Source organism: Herpailurus yagouaroundi, unplaced genomic scaffold, assembly GCF_014898765.1.
Source record: "Herpailurus yagouaroundi ecotype Mexico unplaced genomic scaffold, PumYag 184, whole genome shotgun sequence".
Taxonomy (NCBI): domain Eukaryota; kingdom Metazoa; phylum Chordata; class Mammalia; order Carnivora; family Felidae; genus Herpailurus; species Herpailurus yagouaroundi.
This window is the reverse complement of record NW_024412415.1, coordinates 8,224,030-8,235,651: the sequence shown is the minus strand read 5'-3', so window position 1 is coordinate 8,235,651 and position 11,622 is coordinate 8,224,030. Positions and strand designations below refer to the sequence as shown.

Below are 11,622 nucleotides of genomic sequence, written 5' to 3'. Positions count from 1 at the left end.
ATACAAGTTCTTGTCTGGACATGTGATTCTGCTTCTCCTGGGTATATATATAAACCTAGGAAAATTGCTGGCTCATATGGTAGACACATATTTAACATCATAACCAGTCTGTTTTCCAATGATCTCTACCTTACTAGCAATATCTGAATATATTCAGCACCCAGGAATATATCAGTGTTCTCTGGGCTCACATATCTAACGGTAAGTATAACAGAATTGGGATGTGCTGTGAAAAAATACAGAAGGAAGACATGATCATTTCTTAGGGTGGGAAGAGGTGGTCAGGAAAGAATGCACAAGGAGTACAAGTAGACACCTGTTAACATCTTAGCTGGTCAACTTAATCTTGGAAGCCAATTTATTTACAAACAATCCATCTACCACCATGAGAAAACTATGAAAATCTTAATTAGTACAAAGCTCAGAAGCTCCACTTAGGTTCAACAAGCATGGCTATGGTGCTAAGCAAGTCGTCTTTTTCCATAAAGTGAGTAAAAGGTCAGTTTCACAGAGCATAATGATCCTTGAAGCAGCAATCCTCAGATTTCAGTATGGCCCTGTATGTTTTTAAATAAGCAAGGCTAGAATGAGCAATAGTTTTTAAGAGTATGTTGAGTGACAGATGCCAATTATATTGATCTGAACTAATGTGCATAGGTAACCAGATACTTCACATAGGTAGAATATTAATGCCATAACAAACCCAAATGGCCCCCAGTTTGATCAAGACTACTAGATTCTCTAGAGGAGCAAGAAGTGAACTTTCTCAACTTACCCTATTCATAACTTTTTATTGGTGCAATTTCTACTAAAGCTTGTGGTAGAACTACCTACCATCAGGGTAAATGCTGTTGCCTAGAACAGGATTACAATTAATATTAGAATCAGCACACGGAACTTGACATGAAAAATCTAGGTCAAGAATCTATAGGATGAGTCTCAGTTCAAAAGTGATTTGTACAGAGACTTAAGTAAAAACCACGTCAAAGAATATGTGAGCCTTAAAGTTAATAACGTCTTCGGAGATGTAGCATGTTAAGAATGCACCGACACTACATAAATAGTGAACAAAGAACAGAAAAAGGTTTTTTGACTAAAGCGGGGAAGACAGTAGAAAAATATTTACAGAAAGTGTTCAGAATAAGGTAATATTTACAAGACATCAAAAAATTAATCTTCAGCCATAATGAGGCCTCTTCGAGCTCCCAAAACCTTTGCTTTCTTCTCCTTTCGTTTTTGCTCATGTTGCTTCCGTTGTTCTTCCCTAAAGAGGGACAGGTACACATTAGGCTCTAGTGAAGCTCAAGAATCCACCTGTTGTCACACTCCTGTCCAAGCTTACACTGACCTCCTGCACACTTGCACAGAATACACTCTCATAGGACACTGTCCTCTATCTAGTGGCTTGTCTGATAGAAGCCATATCTGTAAGTCATTTGTGTTAAAGGGCTACAAACTGGTATTTTTCCTTTTATGTTAATGTGGCACCCTACAATTAAGCATGAAACTGGGACAGAAGGCACCTTGGTGCCTTAATTTGTTTTAAATGAGAAATCTCTACTTTTGGAAGTTAGAGGTCAGGCTCAAAATCATATAGTGTGGTGAAAATACTTGAACTAGAACCATAGTCTACTGAATTAAGCCACTGTACTTTTCTGTAAGGAACTGGGGATTCAGACAGGGGGAGTCAGGATTAATGATTTTTTTTTTTTTTTTTAAGTTTTATTAAAGTAATCTGTACACCCAATGTGGGGCTTGAACTCACAACCTGGACATCAAGAGTTGCATGCTCTTCTGACTGAGCCAGCCAGGTGTTCCTATGTTAACAATCTTAACAGCAAAGTTAGTAAAGGTCTTGGTGGCAGCTGGCTATAGGCAACTCAGATGATGGGCAACCCTGAATAAGTAGAGTTTTATTTGGGGAAATGACTCCACCAGCACCTGCCGCAGCCCACTGCAAGCTCTGGCTTTAACTTGGTTTTCAAGCAGAAGGAAGCCGCTTACGATCATCCTGGGATCTCCCCTAGTGTAGCCTAGTAACCCAGGTTTCCCTGGGAGTGAAGAATTACATCTATCTGTATACTTAGGTGCTCTGGGCACTTGGATTAGGGGCTGGAGGGTTGTCCAGGTGTCCTGTTGGGGCCAATAGGTCATGTGAGAGAACAGTGTCCCCTTCTGTATCACCTACAGAGCTTTGTAAACAGTGCAGTTACTTGGGCCCCACCTCCCACTTACTAAATTAGAAACCATGGTGGTGGGGCTTAGGCACCCATACTGTTAGGCAGTTCTGTATGTGATTCTACTCCTACTCTTCCTAAATACCACTATTATCAAAACTTTCTGTCCCTCAGAGGCTTTCTTTTTATCTATAGTCTTCCAACATTAAAAACTATAGACCTGCATAATTATGTACTCACCTAGTCTGGAGGGGAGGTTGTTTGTAAGTTTTCTTGTGGAAGCTAACTCTGTTTACATGCTCCTTCAGAGAATTCTTTTCTTTAGATTGTCCCCATGGTTTCAGTTTTCCTAGTTTAGGAAAGACAAAGAGTTAGGAAGATTCTTGTATTTATAGTCCCAATTTTATTCTCTATCTGGGACTACTCCTTTTCAGTATTTACACTTTGTTTTTATAGATATTTGCCAGCATAGTTCTATTAGCTTTAATTTCATATTCCACAGATCCAATTTGCATTTTTTTCTCCTAAAAATAAAAGTATGTCCTACTTTTTAATCCTTGGAAAGTCACAGATAGTCCTCATACTACAAAAAAAAAAAAATCTTAATACTAAATCCAATTACATAGCACATTAAAAAAAGCCATCACAGGGGCGCCTGGGTGGCGCAGTCGGTTAAGCATCCGACTTCAGCCAGGTCACGATCTCGCGGTCCGTGAGTTCGAGCCCCGGGTCAGGCTCTGGGCTGATGGCTCGGAGCCTGGAGTCTGTTTCCGATTCTGTGTCTCCCTCTCTCTGTGCCCCTCCCCCGTTCATGCTCTGTCTCTCTCTGTCCCAAAAATAAATAAACGTTGGAAAAAAAATTAAAAAAAAAAAAAAAAAGCCATCACAACCAAGTAGTTTATCCCAAGGTTAAACATATTTAATATTATAAAGTATTTCATCTAGGAAATACAAATCAAAACCACACTGAGATACCACCTCATAATGGTCAGAGTGGCTAAAATTAACACATCAGGAGACTATAGATGCTGAAGAGGATGTGGAGAAACGGGAACCCTCTTGCACTGTTGGTGGGAATGCAAACTGGTGCAGCCACTGTGGCAAACAGTGTGGAGGTTCCTCAAAAAATTAAAAGTAGAACTACCCTATGACCCAGCAATAGCATTGCTAGGAATTTATCCAAGGGATACAGGAGTACTGAGGCATGGGGGCTCTTGTACCCCAATGTTTATAGCAGCACTTTCAACAATAGCCAAATTATGGAAAGAGTCTAAATGTCCATCAGCTGACGAATGGATAAAGAAGATGTGGTTTTTATATACAGTGGAATACTACTTGGCAATGAGAAAGAATGAAATCTGGCTATTGGCAGCAACATGGATGGAACTGGAGGGTATTACACTAAGTGAAAGAAGTCAGTCAGAGAAAGATACCTTATGTTTTCACTCATATGTGGATCCTGAGAAACTTAACAGAAGACCATGGGGGGAGGGAAGAGGAAAAAAAAAGTTAGAGAGGGAGGGAAGCAAACCATAAGAGACTCTTGGATACTGAGAACAAACTGAGGGCTGATGGGAGTTGGGGGAGAAGGGAAAGTGGGTGACGGGCACTGAGGAGGCCACTTGTTGGGATGAGCACTGGGTGTTGTATGGAAACCAATTTGACAATAAATTTTAAATAATCCTTGCTCTTTCGGGCTTACTTTTCAGTGGTAGAGGTGGATTATAGTCAGGTAACATGTATCAGGTGAAAGTAACATGCTATGAAGAAACAGAAAACAGCAGTGTGTGAGGCAGGGAAGGGAGGAAAGCCCTCTGAGTTGGTGACAGTTGAGTGAATGCTGCATTAAAACAAGGGAGGGAGCTGTGCAAAGGGGTGTGGGACTAGTATTCTAGGTGGACCAGAGGGATAACAAGTTCAAAGACCTGGAGGTGGGAATGAGCTCAGTCTGTTTGAGGGGGTGAAACACCAGTGTTATCGGCACAACGTCAAGGGAGGAGGTGATGAAATCAACTTGGGGGAGAGATGAGAACTCTTAGGAGGTTCTGGGCAAATCAGTGACGTGCTCTGATCTGTTTTTCAGGTTGGAGTGGGGCCTAGAGGCTATTCCAAAAGTCTAGGAGAGATGATGATGACCTGGATGAAAGGGAGTTGCAGTGGAGGGTGAAAATAGTTGGAGTCAAAGATCTATATCAAAGGTAGAGCTCAAAGGACCAGCTGATGCACTAGGTATGGGGTCTAAGAGAGCAAGGAGCCAGAGGACTCCTAGGTTTCTCCCTGACAACTCAGTGAATAGAGGTGCCAGGGCCACATATGGGAAAAAGAGGGGAGGGCTGCGGGGTGAGAGGAAAGTAGTTGTTTTGCTTTTGGACTACAAATGACTTACCTCTAAATAAGATTTGTTTACTAATTTAAAGATAAACACTGTTGGACATGATTTGTGGGAAGTCTTCATGTTTAAAGTAATTTTAGAATCACTGCAAGATACAGATACTTTAACATATGCCCAATTTATATGGGCATTTATATGGCCAATAAAGGTCCCAGGTTGTTGGACTGGCAGATTCCAGCCTGGAATCACTTGAAAGTTGTAAAAAAAACATTCATTTACCCAAAGGCCAATTTCCAAGTTTCTTGATTTTGCCTGAAATTTTCTTTGCCTTAACACTGATTAGAAGTTATGTCTTTGGATTAACAAAAATGTAGGTGAATCAATTATTTAGTATTTGCTTAGTGGACAGTCTTTTAATCATGGGTCATGTGGGCCCAAGGGGAAGGAATTCTAGGGGGTCAAGTGTGAGAATCTTTCACATCCTCAGATCTGCAGAACTATTTAATCTTAAGTCTATTGCATGTCTTCTATCTCAGAACATTCCCACATACCTTTGTGTGGCTCGTAGTTGAGGGGACGAGACAGACTTGCTTTGAGATCAAATATTGGTTTCTTGTTGGAGACTGGAGTCTGTGCTGCTTCAGTTGTCAACTTGAATGGGGTAACAACTACAAAACCAAAGAACAACCCCCCCAGGGCTTAATTAGAAAAAAGATCTATAAAGTTCTTTATTGAAGTACCACTTCTCAGTATTAGGAATATCATCTATAGATCATCAGTTTGGTTAAAAAGGAAAAGGGGGAAAAAGGAATAACCAAGGAAAGCTAACCACTGAGATTTGCTTGTGACCAGCTCCCCAAATAGTCTCAATATTATGGTATTTCCTAGGGTCAGCTGGGTGTTGAAAATCCTGTTTAAAGAAGTGGGTAGGGGCGCCTGGGTGGCGCAGTCGGTTAAGCGTCCGACTTCAGCCAGGTCACGATCTCGCGGTCCGTGAGTTCGAGCCCCGCGTCGGGCTCTGGGCTGATGGCTCGGAGCCTGGAGCCTGTTTCCGATTCTGTGTCTCCCTCTCTCTCTGCCCCTCCCCCGTTCATGCTCTGTCTCTCTCTGTCCCAAAAATAAATAAACGTTGAAGAAGTGGGTAAATTTTCAACCTGTGTCCCTGATATTATTTATCCTTTAAAAATATTATACATTAGGGGTGCCTGGGTGGCTCAGTCGATTGAGCGTCCGACTTCGGTCGTCATCTCGACGTCTGTGAGTTTGAGCCCTGTGTCGGGCTCTGTGCTGATAGCTCAGAGCCTGGAGCCTGCTTTGGATTCTGTGTCTCGCTCTCTCTCTCTGCCCCTCCCCTGCTCATGCTCTGTCTCTGTCTCAAAAATAAATAAAACATGAAAAAAAAAATTAAAAATATTATATATTAGTAGTAACATTTTCTTTCACACAAATAGATATAAAGCCTGCAAGGAACCTTATCACATATAGATGAAAAGATCCGTGGCTCGGGTTGTTATTTAATAAAACTTATTAAAAGAAGTGAATTCTTTAAAAAAATTTTTTTTTTCTTTAACATTTATTTTTGAGATAGACAGAACGTGAGTGGGGGAGGGTCAGAGAGAGAGGGAGACACCGAATCCGAAGCAGGCTCCAGGCTCTGAGCTGTCAGCACAGAGCTTGACGCGGGGCTTGAACTCAGGAACTCTGAGATCATGACCTGAGTCAAAGTCAGACGCTCAACTGACTGAGCCACCCAGGCGCCTCAAAAATGTGAATTCTTGTACCATAAAGTTAATACACAAAGATGGTAGGACTCAGCCCAATTTGTACTAGAGTTGGGCACATTTTATAATTCTTTTCCATCACAGGCTGCACTTGGCTATTGTCCTATGTTAGCACTTGCGTGTATACATGAATAAGCCACCAGCGTCTAGGACCACTCAGTGAAATCCAAAAATCACAAAACCCCTGTGCTTAAGAGATCTCATTGTGTCACTATCAGGTGCCAGTGGTGGTGGGAAACACTGGGGCTGCCCACAATGCTGATGAGAGTTTAAATGGGTACAATTCAACCTGTACAGTAGCCATCTGCAACCCTGCTAACCAGGAGTCCATCCTAGGTCTACAGAAGCTCTTATATGTGTATGGGAGACACGGTTAATAAGAATGGTCCTAACGCTATACATAATAACAAAAGTTGGAAATATCCACATGTCCATGAGGAGTAAAACAGATACATTGAAATACATCTGTACCAGTGACGATGAATAAACTTTAGCTCATTTATCAATACGGATGGTTCTTGAACATTATGCTGAGTGAAAGAAGCAAATCACAGGGAAAAGATATCATACAATTTTATTTCCTTTACATAAAACTCCTATCTGTTAGGGAAAAACTATCCCATCCTAACTGGGCACACCCCTGAATTACCATGAGGAGAAAGTTCTGAATATGGTAAACATTTAGTTTCTGCCTCATGTCCTTATCTGTGACCATTTCTGAGTCCTTTCTCATTACGAGGTAAGGGCTGCTACTCTGTGACCCCAGCTCTCTGTAAAATAACACAGTCGTATCTTAGCCAAGTCCACTCCATTTTTAGTACTGCCCTCTGCCCAGTCCCCTTTCTCCCATACTGTAAGATTTAGAATGTTATATGGACTGGTGCCTAGATGGCTCAGTCAGTTGAGCATCTGACTTCGGCTCAGGTCATGATTTTGTGGTTCGTGAGCTCGAGCCCCACATCCGGCTTGCTGCTGGCAGCACAAAACTTGCTTTGGATCCTCTGTCCCCCTTTCTCTGCCCCTCCCCCTACTGTGTGCTACCAAAAATAAACATTTAACAACAACAACAAAATATAATGTTATATGGAATGTCTACTTGCTGTAAATTAAAGGTTAGAATGGGAATTAGCTCATTTAAGGAGGAATCATAAACTTACTGTTCCCACCATTTTGGACCCTTTTAAAATATAGTCGTCAGTCTCATTATTCTATCTTTAAGGTATGACGAAATTCTCAACAGTCTCCACACTGATTATTATCGACACTGTACTCTCCTTTGGTCTGAAGCTCCAGCTGGATTGCTCTAGTCTTGGGCAAGCTGGCAACCCTTTCTAGGTGATCAAGACTCTCTCCTGACACATTCAGTAGGACTCTCCGGAGAATCTTGACATACTTAATTCTTAAATTTTTTTTTTTCAACGTTTATTTATTTTTGGGACAGAGAGAGACAGAGCATGAACGGGCGAGGGGCAGAGAGAGAGGGAGACACAGAATCGGAAACAGGCTCCAGGCTCTGAGCCATCAGCCCAGAGCCCGACGCGGGGCTCGAACTCACGGAGCGCGAGATCGTGACCTGGCTGAAGTCGGACGCTTAACCGACTGCGCCACCCAGGCGCCCCTTAATTCTAATACAAGCCTCAATTCTAATTCTTAATTCTTAATTCTAATACTTAATTCTAATACAAGCCTCAATCTGCTGGTGGGACTTTTTTAAACTTCATACCACTACTGCAGTATTCTTTTGAAAACCAACTGGTCAATGTAGGTACTAATTAAGTAGACTTTGTGTAGAAGAGTATCCATATGGCTTATTCTGGCTTACACAATCTACTGGTCCATAGTGCGGCATTCATTCCATGAACTCTGGAATCCTATTTCAGAGTCCCAGAGGACCAAAAGAGGCTGTAATGCATACTCTGATCCTCCTTCTCATCCCTGAGTTCGAGAAGGAGCTGAATCCTCTTCAGGGAGGGTTACCATCTTAGGACTCCTCCCAGACAGGATGGAGTCCTCAGGCAGTAATCACTTTTTTTGTTTGTTTATGTGTCTGGCATTTTCCTCACCAATATAAAATGAAAAATATGCTATGGTCAAATTTTTGCTTTTGATTTTATAGATATGGAGTAGCTTCAAGTAAACAGATATAATACTTAATTTCAGGAAGTTACATGCTTAAAGATGAACCAGAGTTTTTGTTCTGTTTTACCAGAAGCAGAATTCCCCTTTGTGGTCTTCAGCTTGCATGTCTGAAGCACAGCCTGGCCTTTTGGGGTACTCCCAGACATAGTCACATGCGGAGACTTCCTGGCTGGAGTCTTGGTCAGTGACCGTTTATGCTCATTATCTTTGGTAGCAGCTGAAAACCTAAACAGGACAGTGGGGTACAAGACATTAGTGCTTATGTCAAGAGTAACTTGTATCAAACACACACCTGTCACCAAGTAGCAAAAGGACTCAATAAATATTTATGTGAATGAAGCTCTTTTGCAGAGTAAACATTTTAAAACACTGATACTAAAGCAAATCATTTATCAACTTTTCTGGTAAAATATGGTTTTGTATTCTCTGCTCTCCTTGCCTTGACCAATACAGGACAAGGCAAAGCTCAAAGGAGCTGCCGGGGAGTTCAAGTTACAGTTTAGGAAGTACTTTCTCCTCCTGATGATGTCAAGTCAGAGGGAACAGGAGACTGCTATGCCAAATAAGTAACGGGAACAGATCTTACATCTTCCTAGAAGAATGCCATTTATTTGAAATGTACATAAGCCCATTGTCTACTCTTGGCAAATTGCCATAAAGACATTTCACTGTTTCTATGATGCAGTTTTTCTACATTTTAATGTCTGAACTTGGGATGTGTTTAATAATTTGTAACACATCATAGCTGGCAGTGATTTTTTCTTTTTTTTAACGTTTATTTTGAGAGGAAGAGAGCAGAAGATGGGGAGAGGAAGAGAGAGAGGGTGATAGAGAATATCAAGCAAGCTCCGCACCATCAGCACCGAGACCATTGTGGGGCTTGAACTCACAACCGTGAGATCACAACCTGAGCTAAGAACAAGAGTTGGACAATCAACCAACTGAGCCACCCAGGTGCCCTGGCAGTGATTTTTTTTTTAGTGGTCCCTATGATAATGGTGAATCTCTGGTTGATGGGGTCCTTAGATTCCGTGAAATTCAGAAAGGACAGATATTAATATACATGGTGGTGATGGTAGAATTAACAGATGAGAACTTCTGGACTTCTACTAAAGATGTAGTGGTAATCCTGAATCAACCCTCAAAATTATTACAAAACATTTTACAACACAGTTAAGAAAACTTAATGTTAGGAGAAGTGCCGTGAAATCCAGGCTGCTCTGTATAATGCAGTGTAGCAACAATTTACCCCTGACCATGGTGTCCTTAAGTAGTATTAAATACAATCCAAACTGCCAACTATAGCTACCTCATATTCCAAGCTAATTCAATAAATAGAATTCTAAATATCAGGGCATTTTTAAACTCTAAAAACTACGTCAGGGGTGCCTGGGTGGCTCAGTCAGTTAAGCGTCCGACTTCGGCTTGGGTCATGATCTCACTGTTCATGGGTTCAAGCCCCGCGTCGGGCTCTGTGCTGACAGCTCAGAGCCTAGAACCTGCTTTGGATTCTGTGTCTCCCTCTCTCTCTGTTCCCCCCCTGCTCTCACTCTGTCTCTCTCTCTCAAAAATAAATATTTTTAAAAAATTAAAAACTATGTCAAATAATTGCATGTGTTGGGGGAAGTGTTACCAGGCACCACCTCTATTAGATGCTGCAAATGCCCTTGAAAAAGGAGAGAACCAGGGATACGTGGCTGACTCAGTTGGTAGAGCGTGCAACTCTCAATCTCAGGGTGTGGGTTTGAGGCCCACATTGGGTGCGGAGATTAAGAATTAAAAAAAAAAAAAAAAAAAAGAAAAACAACAACCTAGGAATAAATTTAACCAAAGAGGTGAAATATCTATACAATGAAAACTATAGAAAGCTTATGAAAGAAACTGAAGAAGACACAAAAAAATGGAAAAAGATTCAATGCTCCTGGGTAAGACGAACAAATATTGTTAAAATGTCAATACTACCCAAAGCAATCTACATATTCAATGCAATACCTATCAAAATAACACCAGCATTCTTCACAGAGCTAGAACAAACAACCCTAAAAATTTGTATGGAACCAGGTAAGACCCCAAATAGCCAAAGTAATCTTGAAGAAGAAAACCGAAGCTGGAGGCATCATAATCCCGCACCTAAGATGTACTACAAAACTATAATCATTAAGACAGTATGGTACCGGCACAAAAACAGACATTCAGATCAATGGAATAGAATAGAGAACCCAGAAATGGACCCACAAATGTATGGCCAACTATCTTTGTCAAAGCAGGAAAGAATATCCAATGGAATAAAGAGAGTACCTTCAGCAAGTGGTGCTGGAAAAACTGGACAGCAACTAGCAGAAAAATGAACCTGGACCACTTTCCTATACTATATGCAAAAATAAACTCAAAATGGATGAAAGACCTAAATGCAAGGCAGGAAGCCATCAAAATCCTCGAGGAGAAAGCAGGCAAAAAACTCTTTGACCTTGGCCACAGCAACTTCTTACTCAACACGCCTCCAGAGGCAAGAGAAACAAGAGCAAAAATGAACTATTGGTACCTCATCAAAATAAAAAGCTTCTGCACCACGAAGGAAACAATCAGCAAAACTAAAAGGCAACCGATGGAATGGGAGAAGATATTTGCAAACGACATACCAGGTAAAGGGTTATTATCCAAAATCCATAAAGAACTTGTCAAACTCAACACCCAAAAACCAAATTATCCAGTGAAGAAACAGGCAAAAGACATGAATAGACACTTCTCCACAGAAGACATCCAGATGGCCAACCGACACATGAAAAAATGCTCAACATCATTCATCATCAGGGAAACACAACTCAAAACCACAACGAGATACCACCTCAAACCTGTCAGAATGACTAACATTAACAACTCAGGCAACAACAGATGTTGGCGAGGATGAGGAGAAGAGGATCTCTTTTGCACTGCTGGTGGGAATGTAAACTGGTGCAGCCACTCTGGAAAACAGTATGGAGGTTCCTCAAAAAATTAAAAATACAACTACCCTATGATCCAGCAATTGCAGTACTAGGTATTTACCCAAGGGATACAGATACGCTGTTTTGAAGGGGCATAAGCACCCCGATGTTTATAGCAGCACTACTGACAGTAGCCAAAGTATGGAAAGAGCCCAAATGTCCATTGATGGATGGATAAAGAAGACGTGGTATATATATACATATATATG

At 41.3% G+C, this 11,622-nt stretch overlaps 1 protein-coding gene across 4 annotated transcripts in view; it reads right to left on the bottom strand.

The window, feature by feature from the left end:
- Positions 1-771: 771 nt before the first annotated feature.
- The window catches only part of NUSAP1 (nucleolar and spindle associated protein 1), a 41,662-nt gene continuing 30,811 nt past the window's right edge, over positions 772-11,622 (bottom strand). For all 4 annotated transcript variants that reach the window (XM_040492331.1, XM_040492332.1, XM_040492333.1 and 1 more), the window contains exons 8-11: positions 8,497-8,654; positions 5,061-5,177; positions 2,418-2,526; positions 772-1,264 (exon numbers count right to left, since the gene is read on the bottom strand). In XM_040492331.1, the coding sequence (XP_040348265.1) occupies positions 1,171-1,264; positions 2,418-2,526; positions 5,061-5,177; positions 8,497-8,654 (478 nt within the window). In that variant the 3' untranslated portion in view covers positions 772-1,170. The remainder of the gene's footprint in view (positions 1,265-2,417; positions 2,527-5,060; positions 5,178-8,496; positions 8,655-11,622) is intronic.